Below are 27,679 nucleotides of genomic sequence, written 5' to 3' on the forward strand. Positions count from 1 at the left end.
TTACTTTTCGTGCTTTCGTATCCGTTGATGAGGAGAGTGTATAAGAATGCGCACCCCTGAAAATAAATTCAGCTGAAAGCCGCAGCTTGATGTCTCGTTTTGTGTTCTCTGTGCTTCCATGCGGTATGAGCTGTGCCTAAGTTATCGCACTCCTATATTAATCTGTTGTGATAACAGGTGACGTTGCAAAAAGACAGAAAAATCTCTTCTTACAGCAGGACGACAGAGTATATTGCGGTATTTTGGACCCCACTATACCATAATGTTCGACTGGGTGTGCTTATTTTAAAAAATAAAATACATGGCTCCACACGGAAAGTTCATAATAAGGATTCACGTGTTTGATTTTGAAATAGGAGATATAAATATGAATTACCATTAAAAGTTCCCGACCCAGTTCCTGCCTTCCTTTATTTTTTCTTCTGTCTTTATACTTACATAAAAGCATACCGTACTATTCATGCCCAACCTGCATAGTGATTATATAAAGTCCTAGCTTGTCACTGGACGTTAAATTCACTGGCACGGCGTTTGTTACATTCGCTCTCTCTTATATTGACCAGTTCTTACATGATGCAGCAACCAAGAAGCTGATCCCTGCGTTTCGTCCGTTAATGTGGCAGTCATGCATTCTTACGCAATTTAATGCGTTCAACTTGTCCCGGGTTTACGGCTCGTGCTCAGTTCACCTTTTCCAGTGTGCTCACGCAACACAGCAAATGATGCAATATGCACTGCTCCGAGCGCGTTCCAAACTTCATAGCGTGTCCCCCATTGTGACAACGAGAAAAAGCCTTCGCCGTGAAATTCCGTGGATGAAACAATCCAGCCGCAGTTACAACTGTGCAGCTTGAAAGAAAAAGGCGACGTCGCGGGATTCGGAGAGGTCTGTTGAAAGTGAGCAAGTGATGAGCAAGCATATATCTTCTGAAAACTGAAGTGTGCCCGTAGGAGTTTTGTAAGACGCAGTGTTGGCAGGCGTAGGGGCCGCGCCTAGCAACTGAATCGAAGGACGAAGGGCAGAAGAAAAAAAATGGCCTATGAAAATACGCGTTCACGGTATACAACCTTTGTCCGTAAACTTCCGAGATTGAGTACATTAAAAAAATGCGTTAAAATTGAAATAATTTGTGCAGCACCCCTTCGAAATAGTCTCCCTTGCAGTCGATACACAGCTTCCAACGCTTCTTGAGGTATTGGAAACAGTTGAAAAACGCTTCTTTTTGGCAGGACTGTCAGCTCCTTTGTCGTGGCTTCTTGAATGGCCTCCACGCTTCGTATCCAGTGATCTTTTAGGGCTCTCTTCACACGAGGGAACAGGAAAAAAATTGCACGGGGAGAGGTCAGGCGAGTATGGCGGATGGGGAAGTACAGTAATTCTCTGCTTGGCGAGAAATTTTGTCACGCTGAAAGCAGTGTGCGGCCTTGCGTTATCGTGGAGAAGGCTCCATTGTCCAGATGCCCGTAAGTCAGGGCGACGGCGTCGCAGTGCATCACGCATGTGTTGGAGCACGCGGATATAAAACTCCTGATTTACCGTCTGCCCCTGTGGGACGAACTCGTGGTGTATGACACCTCTGGCATCGAAAAAAAAAACTATCAGCATCGTCTTTGTTTTGGTCTTCTGTCTCCGCCCTTTCCTCAACGCCGGAGAGCTTCTGGACCGCCATTCGGCGCTCTGCCTCTATGAGGATCGAATTGAAAACACATTGTTTCGTCTTCAGCAACAATGCTGTCGACGAATGCAGCATCCTTGTCTGCCTTGGAAAGCAAATCAACGCTCACTAATGCCCGCGTGTCCTTCTGGTACTGTGTGAGGGAGTGCGGCACAAGTCTGGCATTCAGCTTTCGTTTCCTCAAGTTCTCTCGCCAAATTTAATCTTACTAATGTCGAGAGCATCTGACAGCATGCGGACTGTAATGGTGCGGTCTTGTTGTACGATTTTCCTGATCCGAGCCACGTTGTTTTCATTCCGTGAGGTAGAAGGGCGCCCCTGCCTTGCGTCGTCTTCCACCGACCTTCTCCCCGAAACGAACCTCTTGTGCCACTCGAAAACTCGCGCCCGCAATAATCTCTCGTTGCCGTAAGCGCCACGGAGGAGCTCACACGTCTGTGTTGCTGTCTTGTCAAGTTTCACACAGAATTTTATGTTTAAACGCTGTTCTAGGTGGACTTCCAACTCGCCACATTCACTCACAGTAGAATGAGCAGACGACTAGTGACAACGTATTTTTCTACATGTAGTGCCATCTAGCGGCCGCTACAGCAACTAACATAAATAGCTCGGGTTATCCAGAAAAGATGGTGCTACACATATGCACCAACATTTGTTTTGGGGAATCATTTCTAGAGAAGAAAATGAATCAGCCTCCAAACTTTACGGACAAAGGCAGATACTTTTATCACAGCGCATACCGTGACCCGCCACTGCGCACGCCCCGATTTATCCGAACGCGGCAGGCAGGCGCGCTGCTGACGAGAACGTGGCGCCATCTGGCGTCCTCGATCGGGTTGATCTGCACATGCGCTACGGCAGGGCGCGGTAATCGGTAGCGGTGCTACCTATGCTGAAAGGATCTATTGTCTGCCGAGTCGGACTGATCGCCTCTTTGAGTTTGCTCGGCACGTCACCACGTGGTTTTCACGCAGCACTTTAAATATGTTCTAAAGATAGCTAAAAGGCTGTGTTGCAGCTGTTTATACTGCAGTAAAAAATACTGTGCTGGTGACGGTGCGGTCACACCCACGACTGTAATGAACGCCACGGAAAGGCTGAATGCAGTTGACCAGTATTCTTATCGCGGGACAACAACGTCTAAGTGTGGATGCAATATCGACAGGGTTCAGTCTTCTTATGGTACTTCTGAGAAAAAAATCTTGGCTGCAGGGACCTATCGAGTCCGATAGTGAGATTATCTCTCCGACTGTTCGTCTGACTTTCGTTAGGACACGTACATCGTGGTTTCGCACTGAGACGTTGCGTAAATTCATGTGCGCGACCCTTAGTATACGTCCATCGGGTTTTATGAGCGTATGTGATACATAGAACGCACAACCATATGAGCACACTTTCATGTCCGTTTAACCATATTTTTCTCATTCAAATCACAAGATATCTTGCTCCATGCAAAGACTTGTTTTCCAGACTTCTCAGACATGCCCATTTGCTCTCTGAACTAGGTTAATCTGGAGCACAGGTATTTAAAACAATGAGCGAGTAGACTCCTTGCCCCAAAGGCGAATTAAAGCATTTCATTTTGCAAGCTGCCCTAAAGAAATAAACGTGAAAGTTCACGATTTTAACTTGCGTGATGCAGATTCAATTTGGCGTGAACGCTGAACACCGACATTAAAAAGTTCAAAATATATGAATATAGATTTCAGTCAGAAATGCAATTTCATGCTTGTTATTACAATTGTGTTGTTCGGTAATTTATTTGGTGTTCGTGCTGGCGAATCGCTGTTGTCATAACTAATGCAATATCTCATTTCATGCTCTTTCTTTCTGTAGTTTCATTCCGGTCACTGCTACTCAACTTTTATCTTCGTTGAAGCGTAAGGCATACAAAATTAACGTTATATTCAAACTGGTTTCAAAGACGAACGAAGCTAAAACTATCAACGACGTAACCGCGCTGCGCATAGGATCGATTTCTTCGGGTTAAGTTTCCAAATATGAGAATTCTGCAAGCTCGCTCTCTGATTTCACGGTCATTACAAATTCACCAACGAAAATATCCCCTTAGCAAGAGCGATACTTCTGCTTTCTTCCCTTAATAATCGCTACTCACTTACGCCACCGCAGATTAATAGAAAGTCTGAAGCCACTTTCTTGGGCAACTTTTTATGGAACGAAATCTCATTTCACGGAAGCTGTTTCGTTGAACGGGACGAGTCCGTGAAATAGAATTACTAAGCAGCTACCTGGGCGTGCAACGCATACTGGGTTGCACACGTGTAGCTGGCAGTAGCACAGCAAAAAGCCGCCCATTTTAGAACCCGTACCCAACTAATTGGGCTGCAGTAACCGAACACGTGCGTGTCTGTTTATTAGCTTGGGCAGGGAGCACAGGGGCGCGTGCATTCTTTTCACGTAATGCATGCCTAGAGGAGAATAAACGAAAGGCAGCGCGCTTTTTCAATCCTCAAGCGTGAGGTGCGCGATGACACCACGGTTCCGAACACACGTGTGCTTGGCTCGCCCATGAATGCTTTACGCCGTGCATGGTAGGGCCCGCACTTCATGCTCTTTTCTTCCTTCGTTCCCTTCCTTCTTTCCATCGTGATACGGTTAACGTATCCACCCTGAGTGACGCAGCGCCTGCCGTTTCCTCGAAATACAAGCTCTTTTGCGTATATCTATAAACTTGCGCCATGAAATAACAGCACATGACAAAACGGCATGCGTCAAAACGGCGCACAAAAACTAACAAAGCGACTAAACTGCACAGGGAAAAACGGCACACCGGAGAAAGCACCGGAGCAAAAGAGCACACAGAAAAAACAGCACTATGACAAAACAGCACAGGAGATAAAACAGACCGATGGTAAAACTGCTCAGTGCAGTTAGGTGCAGCGCTGGTGGAAGAGCGCTTTTGGAAGATCTATAGGTCATGAAGTCCTCGCTTGCTTGGATTTAATGATGTTTTTTTTTCTAGGTGATTCAAACGAAATCTGGGCAACTGCAAAATGAAATCGGCCCGGACATCCATCGGCTTTTAGTTTTTCGGTTTTGCTAATATCTAACCCACCTTGATGGGTAAATTTTTGTGAATGAATTCTCATTGAAACTGGAATGCATCTGCTCGTCTAGTTATCATCCAGTACCGAGAATCGTAGTGAACTTTGATGCTGGCGCTGACGCTTTTAACTATACCACTCGAGCCACCGGCGGTACCTAAATGTGAGGTTCCACTGTCGCACTTAAACTCATAATGCTTTTGAAAAACTAAAGGTCATTTGAAGAAAAGCGTGTACATGACATAGAAAAGGCGTTTTCGTAAGTACTGTGCAATACAATATAACCTAACCTAACATCACCGCTGCCTCATGGGCTGTGCTTTACCCTTTGTGGTTACGTCTATAATAGTCACCCCTCCCCAGGCGCTGCACCATACGGAGCTGCGCTGCTTTGTCGTCATGCTGTTTTTTTCCCCGCGTTCTTCTGTCGCCGCGCTGTTTTGCCTCCGGCTTTTTCCCTTTGCTGTATTGTTGCTGTGCTGTTTTCTGTGTGCTATTCTGAGACGTGCCGTTTTTTCATGTCCCCTTGTAAAATACGAGCATATGTATTCAAATTGCTTGGAAACGTGCATCTAGTAAGAGTTAGTGTCCTGCTAGCATGTAAATCACTGCCACTTTGAGATAGCGGAGAAAGACGACGGATACGAAGAAAACACAAACACACACGGAGCATGGAAATGTGCAGTCTCCTCCAAAACTGCCTAGGCTACAGGAGTCGCTGTGAAGCTATGGGGGAGCACACTTCCACCACTCCTGCAGCTTCAAATTCTTGGATTTTGAGAGGGCGCCTCTAGTATATACCTCGCCGGATCTCTGTAACTTTACGCGGTGCTCTAAGATCTCAGTGCATGGCTCGGCAGTGAACCATATAGAGCGGGTACTTTTGACAAGGGCTGTGCCTTCACGGGCACTGCGAAATACATCAGCCGGTATTTTTCAGGTAAGTAAGGTGTGAGTAGATGTGTCCGAATTGTATTTTTCAAAAAGAAAAAAAACGCCGTCAAGTAAGTAAGCTGTAGCTTTGCTACCAAATAGCATTCAAAAATGGTAGCTGAAAACCGAATCGAATTCGAATCCAATATTAGCGCGAATATTCAAATTTGTGCGAATAATCCTTCGAAACATAGCAGTGCTAGCGGCGGTGCTGCAGCGGTGCGCTATGAAGCGTGAAGTCATACTTTTCGCTGTCAAAACATGCTACAGTGGTCTCCACTAGGCGAAGGGGGGACGGGGGACGGCAGGGCATTTAGTATGTAAACTATATAACTTTCATGGCATACGCACAGGAAAATTACATTTTGCTACTGATGACAAATTCTAATGCTAATAAACAGCTCCACATCCCAATCGACCAGAGGAAGCAGGGCTCTGAGCCGTATTTGCCTCCGAGAACGGGAATCCAGCTTGGGATTGCTAAACCTGCCTTAATCCTGCAGCGTTGCAGAATCTTTGGGTTCATGTATGAGCGTTATCAAAGTCGTCCTTCTGGCCTTATGAACGCCGCGCCAAACGAATGAACCGCGTAACGGCACTTACCCGTAATTGCTCCACATAGCGATCACAATTTATGGACTGAAAACTAAACATTTTGACAGATTTACCTGTCCGATTGGGTTTGATGACTCATAGTAAACTTTAACCAAAAACTTTATTTTAATTGAAAACTCAACGTTTCGGAGCCGTCTCGGCTCCTTCTTCGGGGGTGACTGGGGCAATGGCTGGCGTGCTTAAGTATGCAAGGAGGGGAGCAGGAGGTCGAAAGAAGGAAACCGGGGATGCGAATGGCGCGGGGGAGGGTGGGGGGGGGGGGGGGGGGATTGCGTGTGGAGGGGTTAAGGCAGCAACGACCATGTTGTGCGGGGTCAAAGTGGGCCCTGTTTTTTAAATAGCTCTCGAAGATAATTATGCCATGTCTTATAGAACTACATACCGATTATTTTAACAGTATTCGAAAACTAAGAACGTATTCAATTTGTGTCGAATAATTGAGAAAATGCAGCAATTCTTTTAGCAAATCGATTAGGAGGATGTTCGATTCGCTATTTTCTAAAATTCGCACACCTCTAGTCTTGAAGAAAAAACAGGCACTCCTCCTCGGCTCACAAGGATGAAATTTTAGTTTGCCGATAGACAACACGGAAATTTTCAGCTCCGACCGACCACAATTGCCAACGCACTGTGTACCCCTCATAAAGCGCCACATACCGCTATTACTGTGAAAGGAGCGTAATGGGCCCCATAGGAATGCTCTTTAAACCTGCGCTCTCCGCCTTCTTGCAGTTCAAGATTCTGCCGGAACTGTACGACGTGGTGAAGAGGTACGAGCCGGAAGTGGTCTGGGCTGACGGCGACTGGGAGGCGCCCGACTCGTATTGGGAGAGCACCAAGTTCCTCGCCTGGCTCTACTCGAACAGGTGAAACCACAACGAAGGACATGTGCTGCACCGTTAATAAAGTGGATTGTTCAGCTAGCTGGTGCATGATCAGTTAAAACTAGCCGCAGAGAAGAACCAGACACAAGGAAGAAACGCAGATACAGAAACACAGACACAAACACACAGAAACACAGAAACACACACCGAGCATATGTAGAATGTGTAGTTCCTCCCATTGGTAAAGTCTGCTGCCTTATCCACACCTGTCTGTTTCTTCAGTGTGTCTGGTTTTTCTATGCTGCTAGTTTTAAGGGATGTGCACAGGTCAGGCGCATGGAGCTCGAATGCGATCAGTCCTGTGCGATCACTCCTGAACAGACAGGAGCTGTTCCACTTGATCACGTGTATATCTCGCCAAAGCGGCGTAGGATTGGCAAAACTCCGCAGTGTATACCATCGGAAGGTGCATTCTTGACACGTCCGATAGCTTGCCCGAAAGCTTCCCTACTTGACCGAGATAACGTAGACGCGTTCTCGTTCGCGGGTTCGTTTCCTGTCCACAGTTTTCACGGATACGACGGGGATGCTGACTTATACCCCTGTCACACGGGCATTTCGAGGGCCCTCGAACCGATAGTCTATCGACTCAAAGGCGATCGAGCGCTGCTGCACGGGCAGTTTCAATGGCGATCGAGTCAATAGCCTATCGAGTCAACGGAGCAGCGCGGAACTCCATCGAGATTTCGAGGGTCTTCGAGCGCTGCCCAAGGTTGCTAGCGTTGCTTCGAGCGGCGCCAAGCGCACTTTCGTACACGACACATTCAAGGTACAAAAGCATGAACAAACATTATTCGCCTAGACTTTAATGCTAGCAGTGTGTACAATAATTCTAAAATTGTATCAGACTGGTTTCAACCGCATTAAGCGCATTAATTTGGCATTGCGTACTTTGCGTTGACAACATGGCGGCGCCCTACCCGCCCGCTTTGCAGCGATAACAACTTCGTCGCTAATCCCTCAAAGCAATATCGTGTTCTAAGCTGTTGTAGTCGCCTTCGATTTGCCCATTCTTACCCTCGCATAAAGTTTCAAGAGACAAATAGCTTTTGTTTTTCAGATATCAAGGAGACTTCCCATGTGTTAAGCCTGACGAAGCAGCGCTCCGACGCAGTTGGACTGGCTTGGCTTTGGCTCGTCTTGTATTAGAGTGGCTACAGCAGTGTCTGCATCTGTCGTCGCGTGCGTGCAATTAAAAGGGTTTTAAACAACATGCGCGTATGCGTGTATTTAAGCATTTCGTATACATTTATCAAATATTTTTGCTATTTTTGTAAAATCTAAAGTAGCCATTGTGGCGCCTCACAAGCGTAGCGTGAGACACGAGAACCATTTCAATGGCCATTGAGATTTGCCGTGTAGCAGCGACACAACTCCTTCGAGTTCGATGGTGATTGAGAATTTCGAAGACCCTCGACTCGATCGGCATTGAAACTGGCCATGTGACAGGGGTATTAAACACCGGCACCCTTTACATTATAGAAAATATTATCTATATGCACCGTTGGAGATAAAAATCGATAAGAACATGTAGCAGCAGCTTCATAATATTTAGATTGTCCCAGCAGCATCCGACTCATCCCCAGCTTTTATACAATGTCTAGAATAGCTTGGAGGGCAAGGTAACCTTTACAGAAATGGTCTATAGGCAGTCTATAGACTTGTTAGACTATTTTGCCTTCCTATAAATATTCATTTTTGTCTATTCATAGTCTATAGAGTGTGTATAGACAAAAGTCTACTAAAAGTGTATGGCCATAATTCCATAGATTGCCTATAGACTGTCTATAAGGTTTGTATTGCCTATAGATTGTTCTCTAGGGATTGTCTTAGAAAGTCTAGAGATTTATAGAGAGAAGTCAATGAACAGTCTATAGACTGTCTAAAAATATTTTCAAGGGAAGTGTTAGCCACAAAGAAACTGCTTCATCAACGAGCAGTTTTTTAGTACTATATCGTCTGAGGCTTGCATCGGCACTTTGATAACGTACTTGGGAGTTTTGCATGAACTAAGTGAAAATAATCACTTTTAACTGTTCTTGCCCGCGCAGCACTGTTCGAGATACAGTCGTCGCCAATGACCGCTGGGGCAAAGGCCTTTGGTGCAAGCACGGTGACTTCAGGAATTGCAAAGACGGGCACAATCCAAGTGAGTACTGATCTGACGACGGTACAGGCATCATTTTCAAGGGTAACGCTAAAGGCCGGCAATTATGGCGGCAGCACCTAGGAGCTGTGTTTCGATAAGGATTAGTTCCTGTGAGAATGGTTTATGGTTTATGTGGGTTTAACGTCCCTGAGCGACTTAGGCTACGAAGTGAAGGGCTCCGGAAATTTTGACCACTTGGTGTTTTTGAAAGTCCACTAACGTCACACAGTGGAGGTAACCTCTTTACGGTAATATGTTGATACAGGTTGACTTCAATATATCCTCAATATCCCTTTAATAACCGTTATTAATCCACATGACCTCCAACACAAGTTCTACCTTTGTATGCTTAGATTTGAAAGACTAGCTACATTTTCCAACTCGGAGATTTTGTTCGCATTTCACCGAAACTACGGTCTAGGTAAAAAAAAAGAAGAGTGGTTTTGCCAACGCAACGCAATCAAGTTTTCACGTCCCCGCGAGAGCAATCTGCGCAACTTCGATATTATGCGCACAAACTGCGTCAGCAGGGAAGCTTTGAAGAGCCGCTTGCCTGCCCGTTACTGAGAAGCAAATTTCGCGAATTTCACTGGCCGATCCTATCTTTGTACTAGCTGACAATGTGCATCTTTGATACTGCATTGAAATGTCGATAATTCCAAATAGATCTGCATGAAAATGTGTTCAGGTTATATATAGTTCGAATTAAGAGTAGTCCAATCGAGCTTACTGTAGTACTCATGAAGTTGCCTGCACAAAAGTTGTTTAAAATGGGCCAAAAGTTTGAAATAAGGACACAGTGAATAGAACTCTCCATGCGAGATCCATTGTACAGCGTACATGTACTGTTGTTGTTATCCTTCGTGCTACTGATCCGGAGTTCCCGGGTTCGAACCCGACCGCGGCGGCTGCGTTTCGATGGAGGAAAAACGCCAAGGCGCCCGTGTGCTATGCGATGTCAGTGCACGTTAAAGATCCCCAGGTGGTGTAAATTATTCCGGAGCCCTCCACTACGGCACCTCTTTCTTCCTTTCTTCTTTCAATGCCTCCTTTATCATTTCCCTTACGGCGCGGTTCAGGTGTCCAACGATATATGAGACAGATACTGCGCCATTTCCTTTCCCCAAGAACCGATTTAAAGCCTTCGTGCGGTTGTAATTTTTATAAAGAAAGGAGAATTTTTTTAACATAACTGCTTTCTCTGTTTTGGGGGGGGGGAGCAATTCCATGAAGTATATAGGCAAAAGGGTTGCTCAATGGAAAATTTACATGCTGGTGGTTGGATGAACAAGGAGCCATGCACCGTGTGGTGTTGAGTTGTGCACGTAAAGTGTGAGTAGTCAATTTCACTCTAGCAGCTGAACATATCTTCCCTACGGACTGCCTTGCTCTTGCAGTTTTGCGAGCGTTTTCGCTACGCTGCTACAACAGCTTCGTGTCTCACAATTACTGAGCATCAATAGATATCACTGTGTAAAGGAGAATTTGTCGTACTTTTATTCTCGTGCATTTTATTGAAATGATGGTAGAGCCCTCGGCTGGTCACCGCTGCACAGCTCTCGAAGCAAACACTTGCAACTACGCCGATGATACATGAGGCTATCGGCGACAGAGTGGGAGTGGCCGGTTAAATTCCTGGATGCATGCCCTCAAGCCGCTCAGGCCAACCAAATTAATTTAAGATATTACGGAAACCTTGTAGCTGTAGAACAAACAATATTCAGTGTTCCAAAATAATTATTTTCGGACGCACCGAACTAATTTCGTGCCTCGTTTCTCACCTTTTTTCACCTCGCGGCATGCGAGGCTTAGTATGCATGTTCAAGCTGAAAGTCTCTTCTCTACAATAAGGGAGCACATTACTCATTAGCATCCACCCAAGTGCAGCCATACGGCTACGGAGGAAAGCTATACAGCTTTTATAGAAACTTTGTAAAAAAAAAATCGTCCATGTTCGGGGTTCGAATCCGGGACCACCGCTTCATCGAAGCAGTCGCTCTACCAACTGAGATAACCGGAACGACTAGCATATGTAGGGCGAGATCGAATTGATCAATAACTCGAAGTGGGAACAGTGTTGGTCAAACGTTTTGGGGAATCCTCCAAGGTGGAGCAAAGTTGTAATAAGGGAGCAAATTACCCATTAGGACGAATTTTACTTGAACTACAAAGTTTCTGTGGAAAGTGTATGGATTTCCTTTGTAGCAGATTGGCTGCGCTTGAGTGGATGCTAATGAGTAATTATTCTCTTATTACAAATTTACATCACCTTGGGGGATTCCCCTTAACATTTAACCAAAGTCTCTTCTTCTCCCCACTACATAATTGCTCCTTGACCTTTAAAAAAAAAGCTTGTATTTTTCAATTAAATGCACTGTACTCGAGTGTAGCGTTGCGGTCTTGCAAGCCAAAACTTCTGAGCCACAGAAATCTGGACGGCCCAATATTAGCTTTCCATTTAAACTTCCAACGCTTTGGTAAGACTGGTCGCGTCATCTGTCCGTAGTAATGCGAACTGTGCCTCAACCTGTTGCTCTGCGTTCTGCGTAGAACTCTTTAAGCCATACTACTTCTGAAGATTCGCTATCGGCTGCCTTCTGCTAAAGGAGCAACAAAACCTGATGTAAACTTTAGAGTTTTAGGGTTGCAGCGCTACTCGCAAGATAGAAACAAACTTAACCCCGAAGACATGCGTCAGGAAAGGATTTTCAGAGCGGCACCAATAGTTCACTTCATCGCTCATAGGTGGCGCCCCCCCTATTGCAAGCTTCAAAAGGTTGGTCGCTTGATGCGTTAGTGCTTTAATGCGGAATTTTGAGGCTCCTGCGATAAACGTGCTCTCGGGCATTGCATGTATTCAAAGTGGGGAATGTAGCACGAAGCTTGGTGAGATGCATTGCGAATAAGAGAGGAGCAAAATAGAACGAATAAACCCAGGAAAGAAATCTCGAACTCTTCGCGGAAATGCAAGATTGCTTTCCAGAAGACAGGTGGCGCTAGGTAGCGGTGTTTCTGCCAGTGCAGACGAGGAAAGTCAGTCATCTCTTTTTCTTTTTCTCGCTGGAAGATGGCAGGAGTGTTTGTTCACGCGTCTGAAAACGTGACAGCATTCCGGAGAGTGAAGTGCGCGCCGTTTGAGAGCAAGTGGAGGGCTTTTGATGCAAGAAAGACTGCTGGCGATTTATTCGGAAGTGCTGCTCGGTATTAGAAAGCGGAGAAAAAAAAAGATGAAGAAAGGCGCGTGTGTGTCGAAACCATCCGTGTCATTACAGAGAAATGAGATAGCTTTCCTCGATAAGAGTCTTCCATCCGATGTGTGATCGTCGATGTGTTTTTCTTGTTTGTTCTTTTGGTTTAATGCGTTTTTAACCTTATATATTTCACGTGGTTTTTCAATAAAATTCACTTGCTAGAAAGCGCCCTTGTCGTCTTCTCTTTCCTAGGTCCGTTGTGCGCATGTTTTGCCCCGCTAAATATAGTTGACCTGGATTCCAAGAGAAGGCAAGCGTAGCAGGGGGCGGCCGAAAGTCAGGTGGGCGCATGGGACTAAGATGCTCGCTGCGGTAACGTAGCTGCTGCTGGCACAGGACCGGATTAATTTAGAGGTATGGGAGAGGCCTTTGCCTTCCAGTGGGCGTAATCAGGCTGGTGATGATTATGAGGTATAGTTGCTCGTGGGAGCTCCATATATAGACATATATTAGTGTGGGCAAAGAAAAAACAAAAAAATAATAATAATAATTTACACTGATATAGAACGAAACTTCGGTCGATGCAAAAAATTAGCTGTGGTTTAAACTTTGGTTAACCCTGGTGGGAAGCGAAAGGTTCCTTTACATGGCGACGTTCACAAACGCCACACACACTGCCGAGCGAATTGCCTGTCAAGCGTCGATGAAATGCCCGATGACATCGGTTGGTGCATCAGAGGGTGCCACCTCGATCGATAGCATCGGATAGTGCGACCTGCCCCGGTGGGCAGATTGTGATGACGTCAGTGATGACGTCAGTAGACCACATGACCAGCCACGTGGCACCACGTGAAACCTGTCACGTGACTGCACTGACACTGCCCTCTTGTAAACCTAGCGTAGTGAAGCCTTCGCTTGAAAAAAATTAAATAAAATGTCCCAGCTCGTGCCATGTAAAATGACAGAGATAGACAGACATGCAGACAGTCGTACAGATAAAAACCACGGCGACAAAAAGAATAAATTTAAATAAAATGTACCATCTCGTGCCACGAAGATACAGAGAGAGAGAGAGAGAGACAGACAGACAGACAGACAGACAGACAGACAGACAGACAGACGGACGGACGGACGGACGGACAGACGGACAGACGGACAGACGGACAGACGGACAGACGGACAGACAGACAGACAGACGGACGGACGGACGGACGGACGGACGGACGGACGGACGGACGGACGGACGGACGGACGGACAGACAGACAGACAGACAGACAGACAGACAGACAGACAGACAGACAGACAGACAGACAGACAGACAGACAGACAGACAGACAGACAGACGGACGGACGGACGGACGGACGGACGGACGGACGGACGGACGGACGGACGGACGGACGGACGGACGGACGGACAGACGGACAGACGGACAGACAGACAGACAGACAGACAGACAGACAGACAGACAGACAGACAGACAGACAGACAGACAGACAGACAGACAGACAGACAGGCAGGCAGGCAGGCAGGCAGGCAGGCAGGCAGGCGGGCGGACGGACGGACGGACGGACGGACGGACGGGCAGACATGAAAAGACTGATGTTTTCCTCCCACGCTTGCTAGCCGCTCGTGGCGGTCAGTAGATATTTGTCGCGGTGAGGATGGCGCACAGGTCTTGATGACTGTTGTCCATTGGTTGTTTCGATCTCGCTGCCTAATTTGTCAAAAGATGCTCGATGGGGGATGACGAGTATCGCTCAACGACCAGGAAGCCAGTGCCTCCACTGCGAATAGCGAGCAGGAAAGGAGGATCAGCACGAGTGCGTTGGTCTAGCTGAGCAGCGCGCGTGTCACCTGATCGGTGTCCTCTGTAGAGGTGTCATTCGCCGCGTCAACGTGACATCCGGGCTCACAGAGAGCGGGCTCAATGACTCTTGGCGCACGTAAACCACTCGAGGAGTATCCCGCCGCGTGGCACTGCACGTGGGTTGTGCGTCCAGTTGCTGTAGCGGTGAAGGTAACGTTGGCGTCCGCAATGATTGGTTGGCATATACGTGAAAGAAAGAAACAAACAGGACAGGACAGGCAACAAAACCAAACAAGAATGGACTTGGATATCCGCTTTAGCTACGCAATGCAGTAGTAAAAATAAGGCGAAGGGAAGAAATACCCTTCAGGTCTTGAAACTGATTTACTTTGATTTAGCTTTATTCAGCAGCGCACACAAGTATGGTGGCATCGGCAATGGCTAGTAAGGAGGGCCTCTTATAAAGACGCATGTAACTGTGAGATTTTAAAATAATAACAAATTATATATATATATATATATATATATATATATATATATATATATATATATATATATATATATATATATCAGGTAAATAATAATAATAATAATTGGTTTTTGGGGAAAGGAAATGGCGCAGTATCTGCCTCATATATCGTTGGACACCTGAACCGCGCCCAGGTAAACATCTTCAAGAACAGAAACAAACACTATGAGTAAGAAAATAACATTTCAGCAAAAAGTTCTTCCCCACTGGGACTTCGCAAATATTAGTATCCAGCAAAATTAGCTAGTTGAACAAAAAAAAGAGTTCATTTTCTAGTAAACTAAAATATTCCTTAGAGCCAGGTTATCGATGTAAAAAAGCGTTTTCAAATCGTTCGCTTTTTAACTCGCATAATTAGCAGTGATCTCGTTTTTCACCTTCTGGAATACTGGTCGCCAGTAAACTGGGCTGAGAACTGACACCACAGCCTTCTTTTTGACCTTCTGTACATTCGCCCTTAACTGCGCATAAATTCCTAACTGTAACTACTCATCTTTGTACCAACAGCCCTCTTCGTCTAGTAGCCCCAAAGTATAGCCAGGTTGAGTGGTGTGTCTGAAATATACAGAGCGCTATAAACCGTCCCCCTAGAGCCCTGGTTGTATAGCGCCAGTACTGCAGGCTGTATACGACTAGCTTAGAGCAAGAAATATTTTTTTGCATCAGTATCTCAAAGATTATGCAGCAGAACTCAGGAGTTCTGAATACAGCGCCTGTGATTTCTGCGAGCATCTGTACAGCAAAAAAACTAAGAATGCTAGTTTTCTACGAGAAAAAGAGAGCGGAACCGGAACTTGAACCGCACCACCAGAGAAAGGTTGATTTAGGAAGTCAAAACGAATGATAGAGTAGGATTCGCCGCAGTGGAGGGCTTCGGACTGATGCAAGCCTCTTCGAGTTTTGTTACTAGCGCTGTCGTCGCACAACACCAGCGCATTTATTTTTCTATTTTGCCGCCATCGATACGCGGCCTCCGCTGCCGGGATTCAATCACGTGATCTCGAGCCCATTTGCAGCAGCTGCTCAATGAGAATTGATTATAGGTAGTAAGGAAAGGCGAAGTAACTAACTATGAGCGGACATGTAATGCACGTAGTAAGGGAAAGAATACAGTGCAAAATTAACGGGATGAAGTGCAAGCACGCAGCACACTTAGCTTAGAGAATCATCCTCCCCTTGACTCAGTGGCTACTGCGTTCGGCTGCTGAGCATGAGTACACGGTGAGTAATCTCACCCGTGGCTCGCGCCTCCGGATGGAGGCGAAATGCAGAACATGCCCGTGCGCTGTGTGATATGAGTGAACACATTAAAGAGCTCCGGTGATGGAAATCAATCCGGAGTCCTTCACTGCGGCGGTCTCGCAAAACCTATATCTCCCGCTCTGGGACGTCAAACTCCACATACCATACATGATACCATACCTTGCATGCCATATAACATTCCATGTCAGACCATGCCAACCATCGTAGCACAATATACCATGCCATACCAAACCATTCCATTTGCACCATATCACACTATACGCTGCCATACCATACCATACCATACCATACCATACCATACCATACCGTACCAGCCGCCGCGGTGGCTCAGTGGTTATGGCGCTCGGCTGCTAACCCGAAATACGCGGGTTCGATCCCGGCCGCGGCAGTTGAATTTCGATGAAGGCGAAATTCTAGAGGCCCGTGTAATGTGCGATGTCAGTGCACGTTAAAGAATCCCAGGTGGTCGAAATTTCCGGAGCCCTTCACTACGGCGTCCCTCATAGCCTGAGTCGCTTTGAGACGTTAAGCACCATAAACCATAAACCATACCATACTATACCATACCATACCATACTATACCAAACTGTACCATACCATACCATACAACGCCATACCATGCCATACCATGCCATGCCGTGCCGTGCCGTGCCATGCCATGCCATGCCATGCCATGCCATTGCCGTGTCATGCCATGCCATGTCGTTACATCAAATTTCCATTCGTAATCATTTTGCAATACGCCTCCACCACGGCCGTCTGTCTCCACATAGCAGACTCTCCAGCCCCGCAGTCGCAAGCCTAATCGCGGCTGGTGTCTCGCTCTGCCTGTTTCTGCGAAAGGTTAAAGCTATAGCGTGAAGGATCCTGTTCTGCAGAAAATCATACGTAGTCGGTGTCGTCGTCATCAGCGTTTTGAGCGAAAAATCCAGATTGTGCCCGTCGTGACAGGTAGAAACCCCCCCACAGGATTGTGAGCAAACTGCCCACCATGGCAGGTGTAAGTTAAATTAATGACCGGTCGCTAGAGGTTTCGTCGGAGAAAGCATCCTGCATCCCACAAGCGCCACCTGTGGCTCTGTTTGAAACAGCCACCCGTCCGGACAGTGGCGCATCGCTTAACCGCTGAATCACTGCGCCAAGATTGGTATGAAGATTCTCCGCAGTCTATGAATGTACAGTGCAGAATAACCCTGTCTGCAAAGTGATATTCAAGGAGGACCCCAGGGTGCTAAAGGGTCCCATTAACGCTATCGCGTTACGGCCTTGAGGCGAAGCTGAACTGTACCCTGAAATTGTTCAGGAATCATGGTTATCACTTCCATGATGGACGTCAGGAGTCCAGTGTATGGAATACTGACGTGACATCACGAGTTTTGTTTGCGCTTCACCTGCCGTTTAGAGGGAGGCACACTTGGCCGATCGGCCACAGCAACCACTGGCGAAGTTGTCTTGCCATGCAAGTTCACTGAACAGCACTTTGGGGGAATCTTCAAAAAGCTCGTCGCCTTCAACATCTCGCGTTCATATCTGTGGGCGGCTAGTGGTGCGAACTATGGTACTGTACTGAACCTCTGCCGAAATCGAACGTCCAGGCATGGCGTTGCGTTCACTCCGAGAAGGCCTGGCACCAAATCGGAGGGATTCAGAACATGTGTCGGAAGTTTCAAGGAGGCGATTTATTTTCTTTTTTGCGGCCACAAGTCACTTCTCTGTTCTTTACCGAAAGGAAGAAACGAAGAAAGAGCCTCTCACAGAGCTTTCATTGTCATCATAGCTTGTATAGGTATCCTATTTCACTCAACACGCCATGTAGCGCGGCGGCGATTACGTCGACCGATTGCATCTTCACGAGGGACGGCCTTGTCGTTGCGTCACTAACTCGGTAGCGTTGCGAATGTCGCGACAGACGCAGCTGTCGTTAGAGTGCGAATTACTTCCATTTATAAGGAGTTTTTTTTTTTTTTACAGAACTATCACCTTATGTAAAGGACACTAGGCAACATGAGTGCACCAGGATCTTCTTCTGTCGTAATGGGTGCAGCTTTGCTTTTGCACGCTGAGCATGCTTTGCTGAACAGAAAAAAAAATTCTTCTAGCGCCTGCACATAGGAAAACCAATATTCGTTCGCAGGTCGAGATCCTTTCAAACTTAAGTGTATCTTTAAGATTTTAAGTTATTTAGTTTTCTCGCCATAAAAATTGGATGTCGCTCTGTAGAAATTGTTTAAGAAGCAGAAAGGTATTAAGTTTCCTGACCATTATGTCCCCCCTAATACTATCCTATGAAGTGCACTCTAACCTCTTCATTCCCAATAAATTGCGAACAACGCCTCTGCGCCATAACACCTGGAATGTTAAAATTAATCAAAGCTTAAAGACTGGTTAAAAGAAGCTAAACCGGATATAAAAAAAGACGATTTTACGGCCTAGCTTCTCTTGGTATGATATATGACCGATATGAGTAAATGTTCATCTAAAATGAAAAGTTTTCAATCGATATTCTTTGCAAAATTACATTGGGCCATATTTTACATTTTGCTTGATGTTTTGTTTGCTTCTTTTCTATGAGAGAAAATTTTCTTCAAAGACTGTAGCCGATCCTTTTCTATTCTCGAATGTGCTCAGGTCGCTATGCAAGAGCCCTGGCCGAGTTTGCCTTTCTTCAACGCGACCCGATATAATATGGCAGCTGAGACGTAGAGGACACGCCAAAAGCTCCCTGGCCGCGAGGTCTTCTTTCGAGCCATGTAGCGGGACGTTACGGCATCCTGAAGTCTTCAGGTCAAAGTGCAAAATTTTCGTCCACATGGTGTAGACATGTCCGGCTAGGTACGATACCTCGCGCACACTATAGTCTTGGGAAGCTTTGCTCTACAGCCCAGACCCTAACGTCCAGCAGTACATCAGTCAAGCCACTGCTGATGCTCTGTCCCAAGCAATTCCGGCTTACGGCTAGGGGCTACGGGGGAGATGGACTTCTCTCCTGGCGTTTACTGACTGGTGTTTCAATAAAGTTGTTTCTCTCTCTCCCGCGCATCACAGAGACGCTACAGAAGTACAAGTTCGAGAACGTGATGACCCTGGACAAGCCGTCGTGGGGATACCGGCGCAACGCGCAGCTCAAGGACTTCGTCACGGAGCACGAGCTGGTGGTCACCCTGGTGGAGACGGTCAGCTGCGGCGGCAACCTGCTCATCACGCTGGGCCCCACCCACGACGGGCGCATCCCGATGGTGTTCGAGGAGCGTCTCACCATGCTGGGCAGCTGGCTGGCGCTGCACGGTGAAGCCGTCTACAACAGCAAGCCGTGGGTCGCCCAGAACGACTCTGCGTCCAGCGACGTCTGGTACGTTGGTCTCTCCCGGAAAGAGGTTGCGGGCGAAGTCCTGTTAATTTGATAATTTTTTTTAATGCGAAAACATTAGATGGCCATGTTGACGATCCGACAGGGGTTCGGAACGATTGGAATTTGGTATTTGGTTTTTGGGGAAAGAAAATGGCGCAGTGTCTGTCTCGCATCTCGGCGGACACCTGAACCACGCCGTAAGGGAAGAGATAAAGGAGAGAAGAAAGGAAAAAAGAGGTGCTGTAGTGGAGGATTCCGGAATAATTTCGACCACCTGGGGACCTTTAACGTGCACTGACATCGCACAGCACACGGGCGCCTTAGCGTTTCGCCTCCATCGAAACGCAGCCGCCGCGGTCGGGTTCCACATATGCACCTTCAGTTGCATGCTTTAAGGCGTGGTTGTAGTGTCCGCCGAGACGTCGAGATTTAAGAGCTACTGCGCCCTTTCCTTTTCTCAAAGTAGATGTTTTTCGCATTCCTCCACGTAAGCAGACTTAAGTGCTCTCAGAATTTTTATTTCCTAAGTGAAACCAATACCGCAGGGAAAAAACGGGGTTGTTTTAATGTAGTTAAACCGAGTAGATGTGCGAAAGCATGTGCTTAGCCCGATTGGGCCATGGTATTGCAGTGCTGGGTCGTCGGCACGTCTGGCTATGATATGAGACTCAGGGTAAGCTCTGATCGAGGTTAAGCTGATCTGATCTGTTCACGACGCAGATGGAAATTGATGAAGATGACGGTGTGCAATGCACAGCGCGAGGGTGTTGCAGTTCAACACGAGGCGTGATTGGCTACAGCGATAGCATAGTGCTCTCGTGCAGTGGCCAGCGAAGCTGATCTGTTGGCGCTGCCGCGGGTTAGAAACCAAGTCGCGATAATATTGGCCACAGCAATCAAAGATGAAGTGCTGTTCAGTGAATAGCAGCACAGCAGAATACATGTTCCTTTGCATCTAAGCCAATTTCTGCTGCTGTCTTGTTTTTTTTTCGGGCCTGTAAGCATTTTCTGAAACACCATAGTTTTCATGATTCAGGGCCATGAAATAACATACGAAACCTTACTCCACTCTATTAGCCTTCAGTGGACTGATTTTCTTACAGCACAGGGCGACAAGTCTAATTCTGCTCCCTACCCCTCCCTCTTTCATCCGCGTCGTCAATTTGTCTCAATTTCTCCCGCGCTTTCTCCTCTGCTTTGAATTGTTTGCCTTTTCACATGCCACACTCCCCTTGGTGATGTGTGCTGAAGTAAAAAGCTGACAGGATGGTTACGACTGTGTAACAGCGATAGCTGTTTAGGCGTTTGGTTTGGTTTAGTCGTTTATGTGTTTATCACGCGGCCACTCGTGCAGTGGTCACGTGATGCACCCCTGCACTTGCAGGCGGCTGTTCCAAACAGAGCCACCCATAGCCTTATGCGACACAGGTTGACCGGCGCAATAGGTGGGTGCTAGCACACCCTCTGGTTACGCCGACGGCGACGAGAAAGCAAGGGACGGGCGCCTAACAGCTATCGCTGTAAAAGCATGTATGTTAAAGCACGCAGCAAGTCTGTCCAGAAACTTCTGACGATTGCCCTTCCGTGCCTGGAACTCAAAGTGAAAATACCGCACCAGGAGTGACAGTTGAACTGGCTTGTATATTTTTATTTTAAAAATATTCTGCGCAATTCAACGCTAAGGATGACATGTCAATTCCTTACTTTGTATCCTTGGTATAAGCGTTTCCAAAAACAGGCCGAAGGGCGCCGTCGTATTGGAATTTGGGCTGTGCGAGGCAGCTCAGAACTCCTGCTCTTCTAAAAGCCAAAAGCTGAGTACGAAGCTGCCCTGTGGACTCCCCGTAGCACAAAAAACCGATTGGTCCGACTGTCTTGAAAAGGTTTATGAAGCTGGGCTGAATGTTTTTAAAACAAAAGCATTTGCAGTGCCCGCTGCTCCTTCTCGCATATTCGGGGAACACTGCACCTGCTCCCAGATCCTAGCCGGGACACCGTCAGAACAAATGACGAATGGCATAAGGAATAAATAGGAACGAAATAAGACTAAAACCGTAGCTTTGAAGCGCTTACTTTTTAAAAAAGGAAGGCGCAAGTAACCATCTTACATCAAGAGCGTCCAATTGTTGTTACTCCTTACAACCCCTCCCTAAAGTAACATTCGGCGATCAGGGCCTCCCTTTTCATAATCCTGAAAGGCCATAAAATTGTTGTTTGGATATTTAAAAGCCGCACGCCCCGCCCTTAAATACAATGCGGTCGTACTAAACTTTTATTGAACAATGGCGGCGGCCTTCCAACATCACTGCGAAATAATTATTGCAACCGTACATTTTGCCTTGTTAATCCCCTGTTGTTCCTTCTCTCTCTCTCTCTCTCTCTCTCGGTTTATTTCAATATGTTTAGGTACACAACCTCGGACTTCCCTCCACCGCCACCTCCGCCACCGTCCGCCGAACCCACGCCGGGACTAGAGCAGCGGGACAGCCTCTTCCGGCCCAAATCGGGTCCAGCGCCCACGGTCCCACCACCGCCACCTCCGGACAAGGGGCCCGTGGTGTACGCCTTCCTGGTGCAGTGGCCAACCAGCGGGTTCTTGCGCCTTGGCTCGCTGTTGGTCAACAAGAACACGCACTTCTCGCTCATTGGCCACGCCCCCCGCCTCACCTGGAAGCCGGTTGGCCAGCTGGTGCTTGTGGACCTGCCCCCTCCGCCAATCAACATTGCGACTCGAGTCGGAGTCTGGGTGCTGAGGGTTACGAATGTTGAGGCCGCGCCGCTTCCCGGAAGTTACTAGCGCCCTGGTCCCCGCATTGTCTACGCACCGTTCTTGCCAGTGTTTCGCCCGTGTAAAAGCCCGTAATACAGTGTATTTTTCGAGTGAAAATGGTTCATTTGAATGTTTCTTCCATGCTGCATTATCTCACTGGGTCCCGGTACTGGATGATTTGTGGAGTACCCTGGACAACGAAATCGCGGACGCGGCAGCCATCGATCGAGGTCTTGCCCCGTAAAAACCTGTTTCTCGTCTGCTTTTTGAATCTGAGCGGTTCGCATCTAAGTACCGCTTCACTCGCATCATTTTTCCTTTCTTGGGAATTGTTTTTATAAAGTGGGAGTCAGCACATGCACATTCCAAGGAGGATCCTGACAAATGCTCAACAAACTCGTGCATTTCAATGCTTGGTACAAATATATATCACTGAGCAGAAGAAACAGTTTTCTACGCAGAGACATACATTGGGAGTGATGTGGGTTCTTGATTTTTTCATGTGCTTTGAAATGTGGCAATCTCATGTAAACTGAACAGAGCACAGCACATAGTCGAAAGTTGGAAATGCCGCAATAAATACTGCATATGTTCTTTACTGGCCAGACTGTTGTATCCTAAACGTTTGAAAAAAAAATCGTTGTCACAATATACGTACCGGGTCCAAGAAGAATAGTATGGCTGCACCGCCTACAATAGGGGCTACAACGGCAATATTCACCATTTTTCACCTTGCACGCCACCTATTAATGTTTAGGCGAGCATGAACAGCAGCGTGGCACTGGGAGGTGAGTGAAATTATGGTCATGTCGTAAGCTATACGCACGGTTACATGGCACCTTGATATGAAATCTGCGCTTGTGACAAAAAACTGGCGTCATCAGGTAACCGTGCTCCCAGCGGTCTTTTAAGAAAACTTCAATGAAATTCATTGATTCTCGAAATAGCTTTAATGGCACGTTTGAGAAAAATCTGAGGTCGTCACCGAAAATTGCTCTCAGACTTGCAGATTATAGAGAGTGTCGGTTATCGGAAGAACAATCATTAGTCGTCGTATGACCGCTACCATGTGTGGACAGAGACCGGGTCATTACTGTCAGTGGATTCAGCTACGTCAGGAACACTTCCCACACTTTTCCGACAGAAATGCACATTCATTAGGTTTGATGGGTAAATTTTCAGGCTGGTTAAAGCGCTCATCAAGTTATAATTGCGAATAAATCCACACAGACTTGCGCCTTTATCTGCACAGAGAAAAATAATGAATTGCAAATGGTAACAGTGCGCAGACGTGCTCCTTTCTATATCTTAATGTATTTTATTCACGTGAGTCCGTTTTCGCATGTTAAGAACTTCGTGAAGGAAGGAATCGACAAGCTTAAGCCATTTTAAGTTCCTCAGTAATCCTCAATCCCGGCACGGACACAAATGCAGTGAATACAAGCGCCACTGTCGCAAAAACAATGTACTAACTGACATGCTCGCTTAGATATGTCTATATTTCAACCATCGTGGCCGGACGCAGAGGCCGTGGCTACAAGATAGGATTTCTTCTAGGGCCAGAAAGAGGCAACAGCTTAACGTAGTTCAGACTAGAATGACTGTGGCCTGTTTCAGAATTTTTATCGCACTCGAGCGTATTTTAGTCTCGGCCCTTGAAAAAGAAGTTAGCCATATCTCAGTCAAAAAAAAATTGCACATTCTCGTGAGATCCGAGCAAAAGCTCGGCTCACCCGCGTTTATGCAAATATTCGCACGTCAGGGTGGTCCCTGGAATGTAGTGAAAATTTCACGGCAGTTTGTCGAACAGCTCTTCCTGCATATCTTCGCGATGTTTTCTTTTCGAGGTATCAGTGCCTAAAAAAAATGCATGCAACAATGTTTTGTGACTTGTATTTAGTCAAAAATAGGCATAACAGAATGAGTATTTCAATCAAAGTTAGTCTTCTGACAAAGCGAAAAAATTTGGGCACTATTTGGTCGCTGGGCTCAGAAATATGATTCAGACAAGGCAACCATCTTGAAGGAAGGCTGCTCAGAGCGCCCATGTTGTTGTACAATCTTTGAAAAGCTGACTGTATGCGAGAGAAGTGAGAACTCCATGACTCCTGATAGATATTGCGCTGCTCAAGTGATAATTCTGCAAAAGAAAAACATGCAGTATCATATATGCGGTGTCTTACCAAGACATGAGTGGAGGGTTTTTGCAAGTACCCAGATAATAATAATAATTGGTTTTGGGGGAAAGGAAATGGCGCAGTATCTGTCTCATATATCTTTGGACACTTGAACCGCGCCGTAAGGGAAATGATAGAAGGGAGTAAAAGAAGAAAGAGGTGCCGTAGTGGGGGGCTGCGGAGTAATTTCGACCACCTGGGGATATTTAACGTGCACTGAGATAGCACAGCACACGGCCGCCTTAGCGTTTCGCCTTCGTCGAAACGCGACTGCCGCCGTCGGTTTCGAACCCGGGAACTCCGGCTCAGTTGCCGAGTGCCCTAACCACTGAGTCACCGCGACGGGCTTGAACGGAGTGCGCAAAACAATCATTGCAGCTTATTAGTCAAAGGTTTTTTTTTTGCGATCTATTGTTTTGCGTAATAATAATAATAATTGGTTTTGGGGGAAAGGAGATGGAGCAGTATCTGTTTCATATATCGTTGGACACCTGAACCGCGCCGTGAGGAAAGGGATAAAGGAGGGAGTGAAAGAAGAAAGGAAGAGAGAGGTGCCGTAGTGGAGGGCTCCGGAATAATTTAGACCACCTGGGGATCTTTAACGTGCACTGACATCGCACAGCACACGGGCGCCTTAGCGTTTTGTCTCCAAAAAACGCAGCCGCCGTGGTGGAGTTCGAACCCGGGAACTCCGGATCAGTAGCCGAGCGCCCTAACCACTGAGCCACCGCGGCGGGGTTTTGCGTAAATCGCAAATTGGATTTATGCGTCTTTCAGCGGTGGCTAATCTGTCACATAGAACATGACATGGTGATTCTGTCAGGTCCGACGGGAGGTCTCGTGCTCCACCCCGCCCTTTTTGGGGTTCGCACGCGTATTAGATATGACCTCGGCCAGAGCTTTCTAGAAGGCGCTGCCATTGCTACTTGCGGGGCGGCTCACGTAGACGCGACGGACCCTGCTCCCATTACGCCTGTTCCCGCTTGCGAACGTCGGCCGCATGTACACGCCTATATGAGCCATGTCCTTCGCCCAAGCTTGGGCAGGACATTGGTTCTATGACTGACGAGAAGGCTAATCTGCACATGCAACTCCGGGACAGTCTGTGGTACACAGCGATCCCTGCTGGCGCCCTCTATGGATATTGTGTTGTGCGTGTGTGTTTTTATCCCTTTTTCATGAACGTATCACGCGTGCAACCTGTATATATTTCTTCTTGTGTAAATAGTTTTTGTTTATGTTACCTCTACCCCTACCCTTTTTCCCTGTCCCCTCACCACTTCCATTTCATTTCTCCATTCTGACTGCTATTCTTTATTTCCGCTGTCCCAGCTCAGGTGCTTCAGTATCGATGGCAGATGTGGGAGCTACAAAAACCTTTTCCTTTATTTTTGTTATTATTTTTAACAAAACCACTTACAACTACTACTCCATGGAGTGCCAGCAATAGCCGCCGCCCCGAAGCCACCGACTCACTGCTTCTCGGCACGCACGGGGGACTAATCGCCTGCATAGGCGGCACACCCTTGGCTCTGCTGCTCTTCTCACTCACTCAAAACAGGAAGGAGTAAAAAAGAGAGTAATCCGTCCTCTAGCGTACTCCATTTTATAAAAGGGGGTGTTCTAGAGGACAGCTTATTCTCTTTATACTCTCATATAGACGTATTTTTGTTTAGAGCGTATACATCCTCTAAACTCCACCTACGCTTCGCCTGCGGCATATGGGTGAACGCTTCATGTTAACAGCCATCACTACTATACACATAAGCTGGGAAGCTTGTTCTTAGCAGCTTACGCTGTATGAACAGTGCTGAACAATTCACGGATAATAGAAAAAAAGCAATGATAGAACGTAAGAGATTGAGGTTTGCCCTCCAGAAATTGAAAGTAGTGAACTGAAAGCTTGACATCCTACCAGGCGGAAGGGAAAACACTGCGCTCGTATTTCCGGTATAGGACCGAGATGAACAACCAGCAGCCTGTCACACACAAAAAAATCGAATAAGCAAACTGTTTTGTATTGATAGCAATAGTTAATTGCGAAGACACTTTCTCCAATAATCATGTATTTAGTAGTTAATATGACCATCTGTGAAGCCCGTTCTGAGGTGGAAAGGGAAGATTATACATTTCCGGTCACCCCGGAAGTGTTGGCCTAGAGATTTTGTGACGCTATCTGCACAGCTGCCCACATGCCAGACTCGCAGCATTTTTCTTAAAATAAGTTTACACATAACAGGCTGTTCTATGTCTGGGACGAATTTTGTTATGGTCATATCGCAACTGGACCACTCTTCAGGAATGACAAGCAACGTGGCAAAAAACATTTATGAAAACAGAGAGCTTATAGTAGCATGCCTTTCGATATGGTTGGACAGACAGATTTTTATCCCCATTGATGTCATTTTACTCCGAGTTTCTGATGTCATGTGAATATATACATAAAAGTATATCGCATCACAATCCTTCGACTCCAAATTCAGCAAAGCCTAGTAGTGCTTTGATGTAGGAATTTCCCACATTTATGGCGCTTTGTAAAAAAAAAATTTGTGCGTTTTCATTAAAAAAATTCACATTTGACGCTTCGCGTTGAAAAACTCAGTAAGTGTCTCTCGTGACGTCTGCATAGACTATTTAGACCGAAGTGTTGTTTTCTCTTCTACAGAAATGGCGAGCTGCGTCAGGAAGAATTAAAGCAAAGAATCAGAGCTACTGACTTACGCCATGCATATGACTTTTCTGCGTACGTTTGTTTCACAGCACCTCTATGCTAAAACTCGAAGCAAAAATAATACTACCGGGGTTTAGCTCTTCGAGTGAGCTTTGCCGGTCGCTTCGTGTTCTCTGGAGCTGAACAGGAGTCTTGTCCAGAGCAACAACTCGTTCACTTCGCGAGTTTGGCCGTATGAAAAGCGCGTACGCTCTTTTCATTGCCAAAACTTCGTAATCGCAAAGTAAAATAGCCGCCGGCCATTGCACGTAGAAACTCGAGAACGCTTGTCCGGTGGAGCGATGTGCTAAGAACATCTTTCCGAAAAACTTTATATTTCCTTCCTTTCTTCTCATTTTGTTCTAAAATTTGATTGGAAAAGTTTGAGCAGGAATTAAGTGTCGAGAGCGAGTGAACCAAAAGAACGAAATTATCACGAAGTGAACAGTTTACGCAAGCGCGTCTTTGATGTAATCACGCGAAAGAGCACTTCTTTGAGATGGTGAAAAGAAATGTTGCGTAGGACTGCCTTTGGACCATTCGCTTCAGGAGCCTATTC

General features: G+C 46.6%; 1 protein-coding gene across 1 annotated transcript in view; it reads left to right on the plus strand.

The window, feature by feature from the left end:
- Positions 1 to 22,338, plus strand: part of LOC144100041 (alpha-L-fucosidase-like) — a 50,327-nt gene extending 27,989 nt beyond the window's left edge. Inside the window, exons 6-9 of the mRNA XM_077633090.1 lie at positions 7,022 to 7,155; positions 9,225 to 9,322; positions 19,160 to 19,463; positions 21,870 to 22,338. Of these exons, the coding sequence (XP_077489216.1) occupies positions 7,022 to 7,155; positions 9,225 to 9,322; positions 19,160 to 19,463; positions 21,870 to 22,260 (927 nt within the window). The 3' untranslated portion in view covers positions 22,261 to 22,338. The remainder of the gene's footprint in view (positions 1 to 7,021; positions 7,156 to 9,224; positions 9,323 to 19,159; positions 19,464 to 21,869) is intronic.
- Positions 22,339 to 27,679: the final 5,341 nt, after the last annotated feature.

Source organism: Amblyomma americanum, chromosome 8 (genome assembly GCF_052857255.1).
Source record: "Amblyomma americanum isolate KBUSLIRL-KWMA chromosome 8, ASM5285725v1, whole genome shotgun sequence".
Classification (NCBI taxonomy): Eukaryota; Metazoa; Arthropoda; class Arachnida; order Ixodida; family Ixodidae; genus Amblyomma; species Amblyomma americanum.